At 42.7% G+C, this 23,510-nt stretch overlaps 1 protein-coding gene across 4 annotated transcripts in view; it reads right to left on the bottom strand.

The window, feature by feature from the left end:
• Window positions 1-23,510, bottom strand: part of LOC139626998 (uncharacterized protein C1orf21 homolog) — a 246,058-nt gene that overhangs the window by 214,287 nt on the left and 8,261 nt on the right. For 2 of the 4 annotated variants that reach the window (XM_071487589.1, XM_071487591.1), the window contains exons 2-6: window positions 17,273-17,402; window positions 9,174-9,259; window positions 7,777-7,844; window positions 5,987-6,047; window positions 2,780-4,512 (exon numbers count right to left, since the gene is read on the bottom strand). In XM_071487589.1, coding sequence (XP_071343690.1) covers window positions 4,468-4,512; window positions 5,987-6,047; window positions 7,777-7,844; window positions 9,174-9,259; window positions 17,273-17,363 — 351 coding nt within the window. In that variant the 5' untranslated portion in view covers window positions 17,364-17,402 and the 3' untranslated portion in view covers window positions 2,780-4,467. Of the gene's footprint in view, window positions 1-2,779; window positions 4,513-5,986; window positions 6,048-7,776; window positions 7,845-9,173; window positions 9,260-17,272; window positions 17,403-18,294; window positions 18,498-23,510 lie in introns of those variants that run through there. The other 2 variants (XM_071487590.1, XR_011692482.1) reach the window with 2 other exon arrangements.

The raw sequence follows: 23,510 nt of genomic DNA, 5'->3' as shown, positions 1-23,510 counted from the left end.
TATAACAATAATCATTGCAATGAAAGAAAAACAAACAAAAACATCAACACAAACTGTAGTGGCCATGATTTGAATAGTTAAGGCACAGTTGTGGTTCAGTCAGTTGGCCTAAGGTAAAGATAATATATAATTTTAATGCTCCATCAGCTTAATAATTGAGTTAAGTCTTATACATATAAATAAGCCGGTGGTCAAATCTAATCATAATGGAGGAAAAAAGTTTAAATTATACTAAACATACAGCACAGTATTTTTTGTGTTTCAAATTTCTAATTCATTTCTCTCATCTTCATGTGAAGGTTGTGAGTGTTTAATGACCCAGTCAATGATCCAAATATGAAGAGAACGGTCAACCCACCAACAAAATTAAAAACACAGGAACCTACTATTACTTGTGAATTGATTGGCGGGTCTTAATATGTAGATTTACACTGACCAACAATGAAATCCTAGTTATTAATGATTCAGAGGCTGCAAAAGGTGCTTCTGCATGAGTAATGTTTTGAAAGTAATATTCTCGTTTATGACTAATAAACTGAGACAAATTTACAGTTATAAGTGTGAATTTGGCTCAGATTGATGTAGGAATTTAGACTGAAATCACACCACAGCCAAGAACATGTTGTACCCAACAAGGACTCTCACACTTTGGGCTCTATTTCACTCACACACACACAGACACAGTAAAACAGTAAAACACACACACACAAAGCAGGGAGGAGTGGGCTCTTTATTGGTACTTACGTCAGGGTGGAAAGAACATTTTCTTGCCCATATTCCTGTCTGAGGTTAACGGGCAACATCCGTCTCTTCCTCGCTCTCTCCCTCCCACTTTCTCACTTTTCCAACTCCCTCGTCTTAATTTCTCGCTCTTACCTCGCCCACCTCTCTCTCTCTCTGTCTGCCTCCAACACACATTTATGTCTGTGTGGGAGAGCCTTGCTGCGAGCGCTGGTCCACAGGGACCCTTTCACGCTGCTGATGTGCACAGTGGCTGCTGATTGTAACCTTATGTGCCCCTGTGAGTGAGTCATGCAAGGTAAAGAAGGAGTTTGTGTGTGTGTGTGTGTGTTGTGTTTTAGAGACAGCTGGGTACAGCTATTAAAGACACAGCCAGGCTACTGAATTTTCCTTTCATAATGTGGTGATCAGCTTTAACCAATGACACTCTGTCAAAGCATTATGGCATCCAATCCCACAGGGTGTGGACAATAGGCCGTACATAGGAACAGATATCAGTTTTCGGTTTTATACTCTTACACATTCATAAAAACGTATAAAAATGCTCAGTTATTATCATGATGGATTACAACTATTAAATGCACAATAATGGATTTCTCTTCTGCGTTTGATGATGATTTTTTTTTGTTAGTTTTTTTTTTTTTTGTGCTACATGTTTTGATTTGTATTTCTTTTCTATGAGTTTAACCCTGCAATAAGTTTTCTGGGTTTTTTTGGCCACTTGGAGGCAATGGAAACACTGACCTGTTATTTGCTTATAAAGCTGATATGTTGATATGTGTTGGCAAATACTTTATTTATTCAACCAACAGATACAGAGCGACATCATTTCTGATTTGGAGTCATGTTTGTATTCACCTGATCATAACCTGTGTTTCTCTCCACCAACACCTGAGGGAAATATCTGGCTTCACTATGTTCACCAGCTAGTCGCTAACTTTGTCTGTCTGTGCAGTGGGTCTTTTTCACTGAAAGCAGCTTCCTGCTGTGGCCAAAAGCAACACAGATGAATGTTTACTCAGTGTGAGTAAACCAAAACAATGTGCTGAAAGACTCCATAAAAGTCTGTAGAGCTGAAGGAAACTGCTAGTTCGGTTGATTTAGGTTTAGGTTACACTTTTTTACATTACAATAAGTAATTTGACTCAATGTTAAAATTAAAATATTGGTTAGTGCAGCCTTTTTAATTGATTTTATTTTCAGATTCCCTGTAGTGAGACTGTAACTTTTGCTTTTATTGCAGTGTAGCTACAAGTGACAATTGTGTGATGATGGTAAATATCAAAACAATATAGAGAGGAGACATAAACTGTGTCAATTACACAGTGATATCTGTCAAAAGTTTGCAAACAATAGCTAAATAAGTAGTTAATAATCATTAACTACTGATCACACAGTAGTAAACTGTGTTTTTGAAAGTTATATTATTTTATATAAATAATGTTCTCATACATCTCTTCTCCTTGCGTAAAGCGCTTATGTAAAAGCCTCTGTGTTTCAAAGATGCTCAGCTGGCCTCCACTTGACAGTTACTGGGCTGAGTCTGAATTTGTTTAAGTCATGTCATCTGGAAAACATTCATCTCCCAAAAATAATTTCATAAAATCTAAAAATAAGTTGTTTACCCTCATGGTGAACTGGATCTTTCATAAGAGTCTTTTCTTACTCATATTTACTTTTTTTTAATGGTAAATGCTGACAATTACCTTGGCTCATTTTGTTTATCAATGAAAATATAGTAAAAACACACTTAATCAAATATTATGTGATCAGTTTTGTGTAAAATGCACTTGTTTGCGAGCACTATGCTGCAGTGCTGATATTTTACCAGCAGGTGGCAAAACACAGTCTTGCTATTCTGAGTGGATCTGCTCTGCCTGCATGGCTTCAGGCAGCATGACCACAGGGAAATAGACTAACACCATGCTCCTCAGTCCACTACCAGCATGACAGCACACCATTACTCAGCTTACAGCAACACACACACACACACACACACACACACAAACACACCGTGCACAGTGAGACTACATGCACATTAAGAGCTTCTGCATTTTTATTTTTAATAGAAAAAAAGTATTCAAAATAATACAACAGGAAGTGTCCAGGACAGATGACAACAACAAAAAAAAAGTGATCGGGTCTGTGTCTCCACGGCAACCATGCATCCTCACCTTGAACTCAACCCATTTTGCTGCTTCAGTGCCTGAATGTGTATGTGTGGTTGGGTGTGTGTGCATATATATATATATATATGTGTGTATATGTGTCTATGTCTGTGTGTGTGTGGGGTCGGGGGGGGGGGGGGGGGGGGGGGGGGGACACTGAAACAAAGCAGAAATACAGAGCTTTACAGAACACCTCTGATCGATGCACGTGTCAGTCTCCTGCCGAAATGAAAGGGATACAACAACGTATGTGTAGGTTTGTGTGGTTTTTATGTACACGTGGAGGTGTGTTGGAAGGAGACCATGTTTCCATATGTACAATAAAAGACCAATAAAAGTGTGTCAGGATCTGCTGTGTTATGGTATATAAAGGAGGATGGATTGGGTTGAGACACAGATGCTCTGAGTTATGCAGCTTTGCTGTGCTGATGAGGAAGATGAAGTTGATGTTGAAGATGATGATGATACACTATGGAGGAAGCCAAGATTCAAACAAACTGAAGAAAAAAAAGAACATCAGAAAAGGGAAAAATTAACTGAATGAGTGGCTGCAGAACAGAATAAAAAAAAAAAATAATAAAAAGGTCCTTGACTTCAGAAGGCAGGAGGAGTTTAGAGTTTCTAAATCACCAGCTTGCTCCCTACTCTCTCTTATTAAAATATCCCAAATTTTTCCCTCTTTCTTCACCACCTTCATTCACCCTCCCTCACCCAGTCTCAGTCCCTTGTGGCCCAGGCAGGCCTGGCTATAGGTAGGCAAGCCAAAAAGTTCAGTGTGGATCCTGGCGGTATTACATAACTCCGCTGCTTTCAGCATCCTCTCCTCCCCGGGCTTCCGTTCTTCACCACTTATGTGTCTCTCAGTCCTCCACACACCCACGGAGTCAATGTTTGTCCTCACTTGGCCTCCATATTTGGGAGTTCCTTTGCCCAGGGGTTGCAAGGGTTAAATATTCAGGTTTGACCACAGAGGGTAAGACAGACAGATATGGGGGGGACAGATGGAGGGTCGAGGAGCTGCTGTTGTCCCGCTTAAGGAAATAACTCTGACCCGACAGTGGCAAGTCTTTCTCTCTGTTCACAACGATGCGTGCCCATCCGTCATCGCGTCCTCCTCCATCTCTCCCTCCTTTCATCTGTCTGTCCCTTCATTGCTCTGCCACCTCCATCTGTCCGCTCGGGGGCCTGAAGGGGTGAGGAGCTAAGAGAGGAGGGCTGTAGTCTCTGAAGAAAGTTTTCTTTATCCCATTCTCTCTCCCTCTCTCTCTCTCTCTCTCTCTCTCTCTCTCTCATATTTATCCCCCACTCTTTCACTTGCAATTAAAATACTATCTTTGCCATATCTTCATAAAACACACGTATACTCATACCAACACATAGTGTCCCATCACATAAACAATCCTACTGATAAAACACTGATTCAGCTCTCTCTCTTACTCTCTCAGGCACACATACATACACACACACACACACACACACACACACACACACTTACACACACGCACACTCACACACACACTGAGGCGCTCTGTGGGGGTGAATTCTGGGGGCCTCTGTGCTATGTCCCATCTTCCTCCTCCTCTTCCGAACAGTAGTCTCGCCCCTGCAAAAAAAAAAGGAATTGGAGAGGATATGAGATAGTGTTTTTTTAACTCTAATTTGTTCCAGTTAAGTAAACTCAGTAATAACCTACTGCAAACGACTCTCTCTGAACTCTCTGCATGCAGCAAACTCCCCACGCACCTGTTACTCCAGTCACGTCCAAACAAAACCCTTTTCTATTTGCAGGTACTGGCAAACAAAATACTGGATGAGGCAGTAAAGTAAAGGGGAGGTGGGCAGTTATCACGTTTTGTTTCTTCAGTCATGATGAGGAGGGAACTCAACTGCCTTCCTTTCCTCTCCAGACCTTGTCTAACAGCTTGTCTAACTCTCCTCTCCATCTCTCTTCAAATAAGGATTTAAAATACTGGCTGCAGCAGTAACACACTAATAATCAGAAAGTAACAAATAAAGGTGCCTAAGCACTATTTTGAGGCACTTTACTGCCATATTTACATGTAATGCTACTTTATACTTATCATCAATACATTTTCTATAAAACCATTGCACCAGTTTTCTAAACGTATCACCTGTTTTCCAAATTAAGATATAATGCATAAAATATATGATCATTTTAGATTTTAGATTAAACTCCTGAACAGTTTGTAGGGTAATTAAACCCACTGACCAATTTTTGGGCCACTGCGCTGTCTGCTGTTTGGTGCTGTGCACATAGTATATGGTGGGGACATCAGAGCTCCCTTGCTGATAACAGCTGCCTGATTCTATGAGAGTGGTGACGTGAATCAAAACAGTGAAGTTGTGAGTCTGAAAACCAAAACAATGAGCTGAAAGACGATAAAACACCTATAAACACCTCATCTATAGCTGAAGGGAACTGTAGAGATGGGTTGTAATTCTGCGTTTGCCACTATGTGCAACCCCTTTCACTTTATACATAATAATTGAAAATATAAATAGAGCAGCTTTAAATATATATATTACACTGATATCACTTGTGTTTAGTTAATTAAAAATGATTTGAATGCAGGGCTTTTACTTATAATAGTAATTACAAGTAAGTATAGTAATAGTATTTCTGCACTGTGATGTAACTGCATTCACTCAAATAAAAGACCTGAATTCAGCACTGAAAAAACAGTTCCAAGGCGTTGAGTTGAAAAATGAAATGGATGGCACGACAGCTCCCAAAGCTGAATCTAGTCATTACTCACTGTGATTTCACTTTGTAACCACATTTTGGGTCAGAAACAACCAGAGTAATTCAAGTGGATGACAAAGAGTAGTAAGTGCTCATCACCACAGCGATCACCTGTTCCTCCCCCTCACACATGTGGAGCACGGTGTTGAGCTCATAAGCAGGATGACGATGTGGACCACTGTATGCTGTTGTTGTTGTAAAGCCTGTCTCTTTAAATGTTAAGACCCAGCTGTTCCTTTAAATGCTCTGAGACCCTATCCCTACACACACACACACATATTTATACACAACCACCCCCACCCCCCTCCGTCACCTTCTCAATCTTCTCATCCAGCATCCTGAAGAATTCCTGCTGGCTCTCTGACGTGTGAATACTGAGAGAGAGAGAGAGAGAGCGAGAGAGAGCGAGAGAGAGAGAGAGAGAGAGAGAGAGAGAGAGAGGAAGTTGGAGGTTGCAGAAGAGGAGGAGAAGGGAGGCAAGAAATACATCATGAGAATTTTCCATTACACCCCCCGCACAGCACAAACACACACGTGCGCACACACACACGTACACACACAATCCTAACAGCAGTGTGAGAAATCCATCGTCGTGAGCCTGTGGAGGAATTTAAATAATTATTTTATCAAGTATTAACCCAATCTCTCATCCAAAGGTTAAATACTCTGCAGCCACCAGCAACCAATATGTACAACATATTCAAAGATTCAACACACACACACACACACACACACACACACACACACACACACACACACACACACACAGTCTGAGGTTGGCCAAGAGACACCATGACAATAACCAGACACAAGATATCACTTACATCACACATCACAATATTAACACACTGATTTTAAGTCACATCTTAATGGACATTAGACAAACACGACTGGTCAAACGTTTTAGAACACCTCCATTTTTCCAGCTGTTATTTCAATTTACATAAGTCAACGTCTCAGCGTCTCTGATATTAAACCAAATCTAATCTAAGTTTTCGACTCACTCAGCAGCTGAACGCTGAATATTCATGGTGTTCATTCTACTCTACAGAAATAAAACACTGCTCAGACAGTTCACCCCAACACTGTTGCGCTAGTTCCCAAGCATGTGTTCCGCTTGTAGTTTGCTTTGCTCCTCACCTTCTGTCCAGTTCATCCCAAACCAGCATCATGAGGTTTAAGTCTGGAGACTGCTGCTCTTCCATCATGTGAAGCCACCTTGTGGTTCTTTTCTTCTAATGTTGTGGGACCAACTGGTCTCTCTTCCTTAGTTACTGATAGTAATATACAGTACTACTTCCTGCACCGCAGTATTGTCTTAACGATGCATCAGGGAGTGTATTAACAGTTTCTTCCAATACTACGGTGGCCCTGAGAGCTCAATGCACTCTAACTTAGATAACACATGCAAATAGACAAAAACACAAAAGAAATTCTGAAAACATCATATGTTGTCTCATATTTGCAGCACGTTTGTATATTTGGTTATGTTGTGAGTATTTGCAACACGTGATGATGATGTTTGTGTTTGGTCTATTTGCATGTGTATGTGTGTGTTGAGCTCCAAGGGCCACCGTACCACACTGCCTCTGTACAGACGGAGGCTCTGTAAGTCATCAACAGAAGTTGGAACAACCGTAGGAACTCTCAAGGTTTCATTGACTTCCACTGCTGCAGGAAAGTTGTACGTTAACCAATTATTGAATCCCTGAAAAAGGTCTGTTTACTGTGGAATTTAAATGATTTCTCAGTTTTGGAGACCCAAACTTTTTCTTTCCATCTTCAGTTCTGACTTTTGTGCCATTCATGGTTTTTCACTGGACTGGAAAAATAAGGGTGTTCTTAAACTTTTGACTGGTAGCGTGATAGACATAAAGGTTTATTAGCAGGTCAGGTTCAGCCAAATGACAACATCTCATAATTAAAAACAAATTCAACAGTGTTAATAGGAACTACTGTTGGTTTATTTTAAATGTACTTTTACTTTTTCAATGTTGTGAGCACCAAAGGTGAAAATTATTCTTGATCAAGTGTTTAAGTTATCAGTGTTGTCCATAACATTTCCACCAGACAGTCACAGTACACAAGCTGTCAGCCACTTACTTGGACTTGATGTTTGCTGAAGCCACCTCTTTCTGCTGTTTGCCCCTGTACTGTACATTACTCTTCTCCTGAAACACACACACACACACACACACACACACACACACACACACCATTTGTTTTCATTATCAGCTGATAAAACAGTTAAAAAACAAACAGCTCATATCAGCAAACAGCCACACCACAGAACACACATGTTGTCATCCCAAATCTGCATTATCAAATGACCTCCTCGCCCAGCTGCCACTGCACCACAGCCACAGGACAGAAATATGTATGCAGGTCTAATAAAACACAAAATGTTGGTCACCTCACACTGTTTCCCTCTAATGTTCCTGCAAGCTTTGTGTACAGTTTCCTGCTACAGTAAAGTGTTGTAGGGTTCCTGGAGTGATCAACAAATACTGCAACCTGCATCTTCCACCGCTCGCTGTGCATGTGTGAATTCCTCTGTGAAAGAAAACGCCTACAGTAGTGACAAATGGAAAGAAACAAATACTGGTCTGACCACATGTAGTGGCTGTACTGGTGTTTATCTGGCTGTGTCTGTGCAAAAATGTAATTTTGGTATTTCAATGACTTACACAGCTGAGTAACAAACAATATCACCATATCATTTAAACAAGACAGCAGCTATTTCAACTACTTCTGCAGTTCAAAAAAAAAAAAAAAACAGCCAAAATTGTGTTATGACTTTTGCAATAACCCACATCAAGCTGTGTGTTTGATAGGAGGTGCTTTCCCTCCTGTTTGTAGCCAGTAGCTTTAATGAGGCTGTTTTTTTTGAGCTATAGTAATATAATTTGCGGCAATGTGACACTGCTTCTGTTTTTTTTAATCAGGATTTAAAAAGGTACACCGGTTATCGTTTCACCACTTGCCAGAACGCCAGGCTGAATGACCTGATTTACTGAACAAACAACCAGGCTCTCACTTCACACTACCACACATTTCAGTCACTTCACATGTTTTTGAGGAAAAATGTGCCTGAATTTTTAAACTGTCTCCATTATTTCCCAAGAAGGAATTGAACAGTCGGGGTTATCTGCAAAGTTATTACAACAAAATGACCTGACCAGCAACACTACAACACTCCTTTACATTTAAGACCTAAAGGTTTTTGCAGGAGGAAAATCAGCCTCCACATTCCACACACGCCAGCATGTTGTCTCTACCTGCGTGTGCAGCGCCTCCTTGTGTGTTTGTGTGTGTGTTTCTACACTTGTGCAAGAGACAATTAAGTGTGTATGTGTGGGCTGGGGAGGCTGACAGAGCTGCCTTTGGACACAAACACGAGTCTGTTCGCTTGAGTTGATGAACTGTCAGGAAAAGGTCTGAGTCTGTCTGTGGATGACAGGCTGTCAGTAGACGGGTGTGCGTTTCTGTGCGTCTCTCACCAGGTTCTCCTGGTTGCGTGCATTCACTCGGTTTTCATCCCCCCTCATGTACTTCACCTCCTCCACTCCCTTCATCTTGTACTCATCTGAGGAGAGAGAGAGACAGAGAGAGAGAGAGAGGGGTTTGGAGGGAGAAAGAGAGGTATGATTAAAAAATGGAGGGAGGGGCAGGAGGGAAATAAACAAGAACGTGTATTTATGAGGCCGGTCTCCCAGAAAAAGAAACACTGACCAGACTCTCTTCATTCATCCTGATGTGAAGGGCTCAAATAATCTGTCATATCAGCTCTACTGTACGCTCACTGCATTATATCAACATTACCAGTGACTATTCCATTAAATCGACCTATAATTTGTCCAAGATAATCTGATAACTAAGACTTGACACAGTGCGTTAGAAAGTGGACATGGCAGCTGAGGTATAAGTAGGAGGACACTAGTCATCTCCTTTCCATTTTATCTACAGCAACTCATCTGAGGAAAGAGAGACAACAGAGAGACAGCAAGAGCGAGAGGGAAAACACATGTAGCGTGTAAGTGAAGTACGAGAGGAGACAGAGGAGACAAGAAGGAAAAAAGGAGAACGGAACAAGATAAGAAGGAGCAAGCTGGAGGGGATTAAAGATCAGTTGAACAGCTTCTAGGCTACATGGACAGCTTAGACAGTTAAGACAGTTAAGACAAGCACAGTGGCAGCGAGAGTGGTAACACTTCCTCAAGACTGCCTGGCACCAGCACCACGCCCAGCGCCGTGCATCCTGAATCACTGCTGAAGCTAAAAATTAGGGCAATAAACCTGACATTATGCATCTCTCACTGCTCCAAGGTTACTCATATTGCAATAAGGTCTGAATCCCGTGCAATTCAGATGAAATAAGCAGTGGTATCTAACCAGGAGTAGAAGTCCAAAATATGTGGCTGCTTATCTTATGTTCATCAGGACAAACCACTCAGTGACACGTAAAAAAATGTGTTACATTTATCATCGCCAGTTTAGGTCATATCTTATATAAATATGTGTGTTTTATAGTTGTTTAACATTTCAAATTATTGTATAAGATGCGGTATAAACACAACATCCTCTACTCAACAAGGTCACCGCCCTCCAGGCTGAAATGTGTGAGATTATGTATGGTACAATGATTGTTTTCATTATTTCACATTGAATATTACTGCAATCTTTTTTTTGATCGTCCAATTAACCATTTAGTGTATAAAATGTCAATAAATAATGATCACACATTTCCAGATGGATGACATCTTGTTTTGACTGACAAGCAGGGCAAAACAAAAAATATATAACAGAATGAAGCTGAATAAAGATAAATAAATTGAATAACACCCTCTGTTGCACCATCATAGACAGATGTAGCGTTGCATGACTGTAATTTGTGATGTGTCAAATGTGATGTATTGCTTTGCGGGATTATTTAGCAGGAGGTTTTTCACAGCACTATGTCATGAAGAAATTCTACACCCTGAACTCAGATACTCATATAAAATGGGGGGAAGTAAAAACACTGCACTATATAGTAAATGGGCAGAGATTTCAAACACTGACTGTTTCAGCACCAATTGCAGCAAGAAGAATCCCCAGTGCTGCTCATTCCCCGGTATCAGAATAAGTCGAAATCGCTACATAAAGCACCTTTATGTACCAAACCACGCCTAACCTTGTCACACTGGCATTTCTGCTGACTACCTGGTTGTAGTACACTTAACTGATAAAGCCGCAGCCGATATGCTCAAACACACACAGAGACACATAGAAAACGCCCCCCCTGACCTTATCTGCTGCACACTCTGTATTTTGCCCTCACTCTATCAGCAATCTGTCTGTCCGTCCATGTGTGTGTCTGTGCCACTTTGCACCCAGCTGAAGGGTTCACCCCTCCTCTCGCTCACAGTCCACCCAGCACCTGGATCACCTGTGTGTTTGAGTGCGCGTTTGTTTGTTTGTCTGCATGCATGTGTGTGATCATCTGCGCCTCTGCACCTTACGTGTGCGTCACTGCTGATCCTAATATGGGCTTCACTCGTCAGACAAACACTGCTGATTTGAAATTATTTGAGAGAGACACGGGGAGGGAAGCTGGCAGAGATTAAGAGAAAGAGAGGGAGAGAAACAAATGCCGACTACTTTTCTGCTGTTTGTCTCAGGAATGTAAACGAGTCGGAGCAAAGCAGCTCCTGTCTGAACATGCCGACACACACACACACACACACACACGGTTTTATAACACTACACAGGCTCACCGAGCTGAGATCGGCTCTGTAAACATGGAACACATAGGGTGCTGCAGCAGGAAACAGAATTAAGAGCCATTTCCTCTGCTCTTCTGCATAATACAGGGGCGATCCACATAAATTTCAAGCTTGATAATCTGCAGCTTACGGTGGATACAGATGAATAGGAAGGAGTAAAATTAGCTGCTCTTGTGGGCACTGCACACAAAACTAAATGGACATTTTCAGGCAGCAGTTGAGAAAAATGTCATTTGGGTGAGCTGCAGCCTGACTCAATGTTCTTCTCCTGTTACAGGATAGTCACTGAGCCTAATGTGACGGGTATAGATAGATCAAAGTGACCCAGCTTACACCAATCAAGACTCATCACATCACAGACCTTCCTTCAATTTAGATAGGAGCAAAAACTGGTCATGCTGCGTGAGTAGTATGTGTGTGTGTGTGTGTGCGCGGCAGTCATTGTCACAAGAAATGACAAGGGTGTTTCGTCACGCCGATGCTGGGCTTGCTTTGGGAGAGAGGGAGGGGAACCGTCAGAGAGAGGAAGATGAAAGGGAAGAACTATTTTGAGAAGCCGTGATTTTGTGTGTGGACATCTTTCTCATCTCTGATTAGAGAGCGGAGCTTTGTGCTGACCTTAAGGTAGCGCCAGGCACAGCGAGTTCACAAGCGCGTGTGCACAACCACGTTTCTATTTCAGATAAAGCCGTGTCTTTGAATCAGCACGTTTGTCATTTTACGCAAGTGCAGTGTTTGTATGGGTGTGAGTCATTTACGTAGCCTTCTTTGGGTGTGTGTGTGTGTGTGTGTGTGTGTGTGTGGGTGGGTTGGTGTGTGTCTGCTCTCACAGCTCTAGCTGGCCTGCCTGTCCTGTGGCTATGTCACTCTGTCCTTCCTGCTGTGTGTCCTCCCTCTCAGCCATTCTGGCTCCAGGCCATCACCAGCCTGGCCATGACATTTACACCTGAACATGAAGTCTCATCACTAACACAAACACACACACACACACACACACACACACACACACACACATCAAGTTTACAAAGAAATATATAAACACTGATTCTGAACAGAAATATATGTCACGCCTTTTGCTGGCAGGGATAAAAAGGATTAAAGCAGGACCAGACTGTGCAGAAAATACATTTTCAAATAGTAAGTCTCTTACTGAACGTGAATGACTGCCATTTAACACTACTGCGAACGCACTGGAAGCTCCTCAAGCGCCCACTGAAGACACCAGACCACAACCAACCGATGTAGAAATATGTTGCACAATAACTGAGCATCTGACTTTTTCTGTTGCTACTGACGTCTTTCAATATCAGATTCCTTTCCAAGGCAACATCAAATTAAATGACACGTTATGTATCAGCATTCACAGACCGTGGTCACATCTCATTAGCCTAATGTTGCAGAAGTGAAGTAGACTGTTTTAATACAAATGGGCTGATTTCCTGCACAGCTGCAACTAATGTTTTTTTTTTTTTTTTTAATTTCTCAATTAATCATTTGGTCTATAAAATGTCAGAAAGTAAAATGGCCGTTATAATTTTCCATAACCCATTTGAAATCTTCAAATGTGTTGTTTTAATTCAACCAACAATCCAAAATCCAAAAATATTATATTTAGTGTGTACAACAAAGAAAGCACGAAGCGTCACATCTGAGAAGCAGAACCCACATATATAGTGTTTTTACTTGAAATAAGACTGAAACGCTTCTTTGTTTGACAAGCAGTTGGGGCATTTTTTTTTTATTATCAAAGACAGAAGCACTGACTGAGTACTTTTATAGGTACACCTGTACACCTGCTTATGCTTGTAATTATCCCATCAAACAATCATGTGGCAGCAGTGTAACACATGAAATCCTGCAGATACAAGTCAGGAGTTTTCAATTCATGCTCACATCAAATATTATAATAACTGATCTCAGATTTTCATACACACACACACGCACACACACACAACAGTTTCTAGAGTTTACTCGGACAGAAACGCCTCATTGATGAGAGAGGTCAGAGGTAAATGGTCAGACTGGTTGGAGCTGACAGAAAGGCTGTGGTAACTTAGATAACCACTCTTTAACTGCGGTGAGCTGAAAAGCACGATGAACCTTGAGGTGGACGGGTCACAACAGCAGAGGACCACGTCGGTCTGCCAAGAACAGAAACCTGAGGGGGAGCCGGGATATATATATATATATATCTATATGTATGTATGTGTGTATGTGTGTGTGTGTGTGTGTGTGTGTCTAACCTTTATTTAACATGGATTAATTCTCTGAGCATGAATACTCTTTTGAAGGAAGGCCCTGCTCCACAGTCGCAAATGGAAGCCTCCCAGTGTAGCCACAGTCCAACCACTGGAGCAGCTGAGCCGCCTTGTCAAAGGGCACTTCAGCAGAGGTAAGTGCTGCTCTGTCACTTTCTACTGCCATATTTATTCCTCCAGATCCGGGACTTAACCTTCAAGCCATGAGCCCGCTTCTCTATCTCCGCGTACTGCACTAAAGAAGAACTGTTTTCCCTCTGAACACACTGTACACAGACACTGTATTTGTTGTGACTTGGGGTTGTCATTTACATTTTTATGCTCTCTGAAGAGGAAGAGGGAGACTTCTGCGAAATGTGTCAGCACAAGTTCATTCAAGGATGCACCTGCCCTCTCGAACAACTTTTTCCAACTGCGTGCTAATATTTCCATTATTCAGTAATCTGAATATGATCTCAGCGTGATTCAAGTGCCAGCATTTTATTTTGAGGCATGAAGAAAACAACCAGTTTTGAGGAATCCAGTTTTATTATACCACACCAAATTAATTCTTTTGCAGGTTTCTTGGTCAATATACTTTCTTTATCTGAACACTATTTTCTCTGCATCCGACACAGACATTTCAGAGGGACACTAACATTGTATTCAGTCAGGATGACAGACCCTCAAACCACTCAGCTGCTCCACCGCCTCAAAACAACACGAATGCCAAAACAAACCGTGAAGTCTGCATGCTACTGTGTTCTGTATACATGTCAGGGTGCCACGTACACAATCGTACACACGTACAGCACTACATACTCTATCTCCACTCCGATCTCCTCCGACTGTGATTATTGCAAACATCAATAGCATGATGTTGTGGAAAGTGTTGCTATTTTCCCTCTTCGTCCTTCAGTGTTTGTGTAATGGAGCTCAGCCTTTTCCGGTTATTGTGCGAGAGAGCCGCTGAGAGAGGGGTGGGGTGGGGTGGGGTGGGGGGGGGGTTAGGGTTAGTGGCCAGAGTCTGACAGAGCAGGCAGCCAGAATATCTGGGACACACACACACACACACACACTTGTGCACATACACACACAAGGACAGGCTGACTGGCAGGCAATCTGTTGGAGGCGGATCAGCAAGAGCAAGAAGAGGGCTCACTGTCTAACTAATATGCAACACATAAACACAAATGTGTGGTCATACGCTGACAAAGTCCACTGGGGGTAAATGTATGTGCGTAGGCGGCCTGACTGGCCAGAATCGACCAATTTTTTCCGCCTCAATCATGAAAAGTACACCGGATGTTGCGAGCCAGTTCAGCCGAGGTCGGAAAAGGGCAGAGAGCTAAGTGGGAACGAATGTCTACAGAGTCTGTGACAATGACTGAAGCAGAGGGGAGAGAAGTCGCAGGAGGAAACAAAAGATAAGAGTGGATGAAGATTAAAAAGACAAGAAAGAGGTGGGTGAAGACAGGTGGTGTTATTAAAGGTTGGGGCCTGGGATAACTCTAATCCACACTAGCAAGGTCATTAGTGTCTTGCACCTCCACATACACACACTCAAAAGCAATCTGGATTCCCCTTTAACCAACTGACTGCGAGACCCGGGGATAGGATGGGAGGAAGAGGGAGGAAAGAGGAAGGGAGGTGAAAGGACACAAAGCTCTGACCTAATGTTGTGCCAGAGAAGAGAGGAAAAGAACTGGAGAGAAGAAACACTGGGAGATGAAGACAGGAAGAGGGGAGGAGGGGGGCAGAGACCCAAAATAGAGAGACAGAGAGAAAGAGGAAGGGAAGAACGAGGCCTTGAGCAGGGGTAGGGAAGCGGCGACCCAAACGAGACGGAGAGGTTGAGGAGAAAGAGGGGGAGAGAAAATAAAGAAGAGAAGCAGCGTCAACAAACGTCATTCTCCCTTCCTCTCTCAAGGAAAACTCTCCACTCCTCCCATCTCCCATCTCCCATCTCCTGCCTCGTTCTGTTGTTCCTTAAAAGACGGCGAGGGAAACGAGACGTAAGAGCAGAGAGGTCACAGGGAGGGGCAGCGGGGGGAGGAGGATTAGGAGTCGGTGTGTCGGGCAGAGCAGAGAAGGGACGAGAAAGAGCAGCGAGTCGAGGAGAGGTCGCAGGAAAGAGGGTGAGAGGCTGAAGAGGGAGAAGGGTCAGAGCGAGAGAGGGATGATGGAGAGAGAGAGAGAGAGAGAGAGAGAGAGAGAGAGAGAGAGGACCTCCTGTGGATCGTCATCTGCCACATCCATCTGCCCGCGAGCAGTTATACCAGAGTGTCGCTCCTAATTCTTAATCGCTGTTAATCTCTCAACCACTCATCATCTCTCTCTTTCTCTGGCTTTCACTTTCATTCCTGTCCCTCCCTGCACAACAGCCTGCTGGCTATAATTAAAGCTGGGGCCGCAACTAACGATTATATTCATTACTGATTAATCCGTTGCTTATTTTTCTATTAATCGATTCTGTAAAATGACATCACATTTGGGGGGATTTTGTGTCTTGCTCAAGCACACTTTGACGTGTGGACAGAAATAGCCAGGGACGATCCAGTCCACCACTCCAACAACTGAGCTACAGCCACTTCACAGTTTGCCGGAGCTCAATTAGACGTCTTCAGATTTCTTTTGAAGCGACCAAGACTCTGAAAATATTCTCTTCAAAATCATGGAAAATCATGGAAAATCATGGAAAAGTGCCAGGTTCTCACACTGGAGAAGCTGAAAATGAAAATGCCAAAAAGAAACGAGCTAAACAATTGATTGTTTGTCTCTTGAGCTAATCCTCAAACTAATCCAGTTGTTCCCAACCTTTCTAGCTTGTGACCAGAAGCAGTGTCTCCTCATGACCCCACCCCCCCTCATCTGCGGTTGCATATGATTGATTTTGTGAGCAGTCTAGGAGTGATGTTCCTTTTTTTCCAGTTTCATTTGAATAGTTTTCAGAGGCCTGAAGTTGTAAAACTATCCTGAATTTCGCAATGAAAAAGCAACGGTTAGAAAAAAGTCAGAGCAAAAACATGTTTTTTTTCCTTCTTTTCTATCTTGGCCCAATTAATAGATTAAACCACTGGATTAATCGATTAATCGTTTCATCACTAATTGGAACTCCTGCAATTTAATATTTCACTTCCATAATGCTGTGGTGCTCAGAGGGGACAGATTTAACACATACAAACAGAACTTGTGTAAAATCTCCCTCTTTAATTACAACACATCTCGCCATCTATCATTTCTTTTCCCTCAGGGCTCACCTCCCCACACCTTCATGTTTCCACTCCCCTCAGTTTCCCCACGAGTTGCACCACAGCAGTCTCACTGACTGGTTACTTCCTCTCTCCTACATGAACTCTGAACACCGATGACTCCAATAAAACCGACTGTAGTGTTGACAGTTATTGTCTAAAATGGAGAACTTAACACTCTGCCACAGGACTATGAGCTGTAATGAAGAGAATATATTGTGAGGGCAGACGGGGGCCATGGGTCTACGCTGAGCAATTAACCTTGTGAAATGGAGCTGTGAAGCTTTTATTGACATCCCTGTGTGTGTGTGTGTGTGTGCGCGCGCGTGTGTGTGTGCAAACTGACCTGTGAAGAGGTCTCCGTTGCTGTAGGCCTTGCCGCGTCCCTCCTCATCGTTGGGCACGGCCGACACCTGCTTGGCCGAGGTGCAGCCCATGGCCTCACACTCTGAAACCTCTCCTCATCGCACTCTCACCTGGCCAAGGACAGAGAGGAGACCTTTAACATTCATGACAAACTCAGTAACATGAACAACGCTGCTGTTCTCTTGTTACAGTGCACCTCACAGATATCATTTCTCAGAAGCGCTGCACTGTTTGCTCAGCTACACTGACGCTCGCTCATGCTAACTTCTTCTTTTATTCCAAACAAACTGGGTCAATCAATGTAAAATGCTTTGTGCAGCGTTTTCTCACAGCAGTGCAACAGCCACTCAGTTCAACAGTTGCAAACACCACCGACACTTCAGAGCAGGGCGTTTAATGCTGAACCTCTTGTTTAGAAAAATGCATTTAGCTGCATTTTGGTCATTATGTGTACGGTCTGGAGGCAGGACACCTAAAATACATTATTTCCCTCCGCTTCCCACAAGTGTCTCTCTCACACCTGGTGTTCAGAGCCAGAAATGTAGGCTGAGTCATAATACATCAGAAGAAAGTGAAGTGAGCGTTAATATGAAAATATTGCAGGTTATTACTTCAACCCCGTGTTTCTTTTAGAGCTAAACATAACCACTGTCATTATATGTGGAGAGCAGGAGCAGCAGGGACGGACGGTGGGTAAATAAACAACATGGCCTGATTTAAAGTGGGACTGTCAATACTTTCATATTTGGATCACATTCATGTTTAGATATTAGATTAATATATTTAATTGTGTCAGTATTTTGATTCTTTTCATTAATTAATATCAAAACAAAACAAACATCTGTATTCAATGTAAAGTAAAGACGCTGCAAATCTGAGAATACGGAAGCTAAGATATTTAACATTTTCATTTGAAAAAGTACTTAAAGCAGTGTTAGTTGACTTTATGGCCACTCGGTGTCAAGGTGACAAGCTGTAAAACACACAACAAAATGATATCACCTTATATAGTCGATGCTATTTAGCTGTCCAGCCGATACAGAGCGGCTTTATCATTCAGCTGGAGTAAGTCCAATATTCACTCGCTGCAGCTCTTGAGGAAAAGATCCTGTCCTTCAGTGGCTAAATGCTAAACGATGGTCTCCAGCTGGTTGCTAAAGTTGTGCGTCAGCCGTTTGGTGCCCGGCAGGTAGACTACAGCAGATTACTGTAAACAATAGGTTGTGAGGTTAATGAGAGTGAATCAAAACAGTAAAGCTGCTGGCCAGAAGACCAAAACAATGAGCTAAAATATGCTACAATGCTCTGTATAGCTCAGGGGAACTGCAGGGTTGGATGATAATTCTCTGTGGGTTAGTCACTACAAGCAACTCTTTTCCCAGTTCATCATTTGATCCAATGTTGATATAAAAAATACCGACGAGTGCAGCTTTAAAACAACAAATTACTAAACTTGTTGGCGATTCTTCAATCCATGTATTCTTTTAACATTACACTGAAACCTTGTGTTGGCCTAAGTTAGGCCCATAGATCTGTCCTTAAACAAAACATCATGACGGCAGGAATAAAATAAACGTTACACTTCATTATTATTCAGAACAGAGGACAGAGAAACCCTCCCTCCCACCAGCTGACACCAGGCTGTGAACCACTGTCAGTCAATCACACGCACTGTCAGACACATTACACTATAGATAGTCTCCATGTCACTCACACATGCCATATGCTGTCATTGACAGAGCCCATCTGACTGCTGCCAGTTTAAAAAAAAAAATAAAAGAAAATGCACATACACACAGAGAGGCAGCCGATGATTACCCATCACCAAAATGAAATCTGCAGCACCAGTAAGTGAGAGGAGGACGAGTGTTGGATGAAGAGAGCGGAGGGGGTTGGAGAGGCAGAAACACTGAAGAGACAGAAGAGACAAAGAAAGGCAGGAAGTAGGTGGGATAGACGAAGGGGGACATGGATGCAGGAAAGGATGGAAAATAGGTAGGATGGAAAGAGGCCAGGGAGAAAGACGAGTGCAGTTCTTCAAAAGAGCGCCGCCGCCACCGCCGCCAACACCTGCCCCTCCTCCCTCCTCCAGTGATCCTCGGAGCGTTTGAAGTTGACAGGAGGCCAGTGTTTACTCCTGTGTTTAGACTACAGCCGACCAGCTTCCATTTCTCTGGACACAACACAAAGTGCCAGGTGTGCAGGGTGCAGGGACTGGTTTCTGTGCCATTCTATCTCTGTGATACACACAGACCCACAGTTACACATTAAGTGACTGCACTTCATGTTGTTGTGGTTGTAAAGTTAAAAAGATCATTACAGTTAAGCTAAACTTGGGTCTTATTTTTGCAGATTTGGACATCATTCCTAATCAGTAAAAATAAGACGGCTCTCACAAAGTTATTGCTGAGTTTTGGGAAAACAGCGACTTTGCTAAAAAAAAAAAAAAATAAAAAAAATAAAAAAAAAAAAAGAAAAGTTTGACCTGGCACATGGACGATGAGCCATCAGGTGATCATACAGGCTTGAAAAAAAATCCCTATGTTGCAATATTGAATTATTACAGACAATTCTTGTGCACTTACTTTCAGAGACTGGAATCCAGCAACACTGTTGGCTCGTTTACAACCTGTCTGATGGTCTGATCGTTTCTCTCCCTGTCTGACTGACCAGATCTCAGATATTCAACGTGATGAGTTAGGGCTGTCCCTTTTTATTCAAAACATGAAGTACTGTTTAAAAAGAATTAGATATCCCAACTAGGGCTGCAACTTACAAGTATTTTCATAATTGATTAATCTGCCGATTATTTCTTTGATTAATCAGTAAATGTAAAATGACGTTATTCTCTTAAAGGTCATGCAGGTGAGAGGGACACTCTCACACACACACACACACACACACACACACACACACACACCAGCTATGGATGTGTGTGTAGTTGTGTGCCGTGTCACCTATGGTCTGAGCGTGAAGCCCGGTCCAGAGAGCATCTTATCACTCCACTCCAGGCAGCCTGGGACACCTCCTGCCTCGTACTTACACCACTCTGGAACAACTCAATTATGTCTGACACCCACACTCACAAAGCCACACAGACAGGCACAACTGGAAGGTCTTAATGCAGTCTCAGGCGCGGCGTCGCACTAGCGGCAAAGTTTCAAAAATAATCTCATCTCAGCGTAATCTGCCTCTTGACAGCTCGCTTAAATGAGGATCCTGCGCCGAGGATGATGAGGTGGGTACCCGGTAACACTGCTGCAGGATGCGTGTTACCTGTCAGAGCGTCAGAGAAGCAAAAGCCGGAGACAGCTACAGAGACAGAAAAAGAGGGAGAAAAGGCACCGGCAGCCAGAGGACCAGTCAAAGCTCTTTTAACTTTGGTCTATTAGTGTAGAACTTAAGTGAATATTAGATTAGCAAAGCACAGAGACTCCCCTCTGAAAACCACTGACGGAAGTGTATAGAGAAATGTGAGCAGCCTTGATAGATTTGAAGTTTCAAAGGGTGCTCCAGTGTGTGGGCAGCATCTGTTTGAAGGGCTTTGATTTGTGTGTATTGAGACATCAAATTGTGAGTAGGAGCTGGCTAAAAATAGACCTAGCAGTCCCAAAGCTATTGTTGTGTGCAGGGATAATGCTAGGCTGTGTGAATCTGTAAGCCACGCTGCTATTACTTGGGTTATACATATAAGCTATAGCTAGTAGGCAGACTATCACAAAGCCAAATACACACACAAATAAATCACAGTGAAGCCTAAAATCAGTCAGAGGATAGAGGGACACTTGTATTACACAAAAATGTTGTTATATGTTGAAATTCAAGGAGTCATAACTGGCATTTTTTGCAAGACACTGGTCATGATCAGAACTGGTGACCAGCTTTTTTTTTTTCACTATTGATTTTGGCACTATATTTTATTCAAAAAGCAAGTATTTTCAAGACGTTCCAACAATTTTCAAAAAAATGTCAAGATTTTGTTTTGATTAGAACTAGTTCCCATTCTCAAGCGAACACAAGATGATTACCCAAGTACGAGATCAGAAAACACAATCTTCTGCCGCTCAAAGATGTGCTCATTTTTCTGTCTATTGTCAAACTCAGTCAAGTTTTACCTCTTAAGGCCTCAAAGAATTGTTCAACTGAGACAATCAAAAAGGGGAAAATTACTTTTTGACTGACAAAGTCAGAATAGACACTGTTTTATATTAAAGGATCGCAAGCGTCAAAAGGTTGGGAACCACTGCAATAAAGAACTATTACAGCTGAAGGATCCGTGTTATTTTGCATCCTCTTATGTTGCATGTGTTTCACTGTACAATGAGATCAGTGCATACACTTTTAGCATTGGCGACTTCAGCTGGAATCAGCCTGTGTTAGTATTGTGCTCTATCCAGTGAGCCGCTCCGTGCCACATGCGAGACCACAGTGGGGCGTTGCTTGGTGTTTATTTAACCCACAGGACAGCTGGACTGCGCTGCTCTGAGCTCGCCTACTCCTGCAGACGCTGAAGTGTGTCAATGGGACAAGCTTAGTCCGGCAAGTCAGCTAAGACCCTCACACCAAGCAACTATCTCCTGCTCCTGCTCCTGCTGTCAAACACACACACACACACACACACACACACACAGAGCCAAGACAATCTGATAAACATCTAATGACTGAAGGGGATGGGAGTTGTTAATACTAACTGGCACACAACTACTTCAGCATGCATGCAACCCGCTCCAGATGCTTAACATTCATCTCGGGGCATATTCACCAAAGCAAAGTAGTAGCCTAATTTAGAGATATAAATAATGCCATGATGTCAGCCAGCAGGTCTTGCGTCATTTCCAGCTAAACTTACACCAGATTTGGCAGAGAGGCTCCTGTCAATGCGTCACCACATAAACAATCTGAAATACAAGAAAATAATAATATGAACCTCACAGCACGAAGACCTATAACTCTTCTTAAATGCAAGATAAGGTCAAGAGGAATCCTTAACACATTGCAAATACCCAGGCCCTTAAAATGAATAGGATTTGGCAAACATAGAGGCTTGCCCATGCTTGCATACCTGGAGGTGCAACAACCCACTCTCAGTTGTGTGAATAAGCCTCCTTTACAAGTCAGTTTGTCAAAGGAGGAACTCAAAAAAAGGACTGTGCAGGGAGATGTGAGTGTACATGCTTGCATAAACACATAGCACACACACAGGCTGGGCAGTGTGCAGTGCGAAGGTTTCTCAAAAACAGGGTTGTGCCAGAGGCAGAGCAAGCGACCGCAGAGCCTGAAAAACTGGCTCAGCAAAAGTGGAAGACAGAAGACTGTTGGAGGGAAGTTTTGAGAGGTGTTTAACAGGTTAATTACTGTCAGTGTTTTTTTGGGTTTTCTTTTTTTTTTTTTTTTTTTTTATTTCCCTCTGTGTGTATCGGTTCTCATCACAAGGAGTGCCAGACTGTGATTCAGCTTCCCTCGTAAGAAAAAAAAAAAAAAGATTTGAAAGCCTGGGAGGGGAAGTGATGACATCAGCTGCGGTCAAAGCCTCAGGGAGACTTAGGGCTTCAGGGCAGGTCTCCCAGCGTATCCACCTGTGACAGAGCAGAGATTCATCCTCTGCTTCATCATGCTGCACGACTGACTGCTGAGCCATGCTCTTCTGGCCTGCACTGCTCTGTATTAAACTGAAGTGACTCAGTTGGTCAGCAAATTGCCATATGCTGCTGCTGGTGCTTTTGGAAATATGTGGAGGGCAGGGTCCCCCCCCCCCCCCCAGAAAAATGCTTAGCCCAGGTGGTAAGCCAGCCATATCCTGACATTATCTGATCTCAGGATCAATTTAGTTAGTGGATTATGGCCTGGCTGGTGACACTCATTAAATATATGGCATTTGCTTTGAGGAGGCGGTCTTCGACTGAGGGGCGGAGGTCCACCTACGCTATAAACCACTGGAAAACATTGTTAATAAGGTTGGGCGACATACACACACTGCTGTAACAAGGTGTGTGTTAGGCCACTGCAGGCAATACTGCAAATAAAGGAGCAGGATTGCTTTATAGTGACAATGGATTTACAGGACGTTTACAATTTTAAAGAGTCATGATTTTTCAGACATCACTGAACAGAAAAAAAAAAAAAAAACATAGTACATCTGGATATTTCATCCATAAATGACTGATCAAGAGAATTTTCTGACATTTCCCTATGTTCAGTTACATATTAATGCTGCCCCA

This window comes from Trachinotus anak, unplaced genomic scaffold (assembly GCF_046630095.1).
Source record: "Trachinotus anak isolate AG129_WGS33_773 ecotype Australia unplaced genomic scaffold, CSIRO_AGI_Tana_v1 ptg000010l, whole genome shotgun sequence".
Taxonomy (NCBI): domain Eukaryota; kingdom Metazoa; phylum Chordata; class Actinopteri; order Carangiformes; family Carangidae; genus Trachinotus; species Trachinotus anak.
Note: the sequence above shows the minus strand (reverse complement) of the source record. Positions and strands in the feature narration are given on the sequence as shown.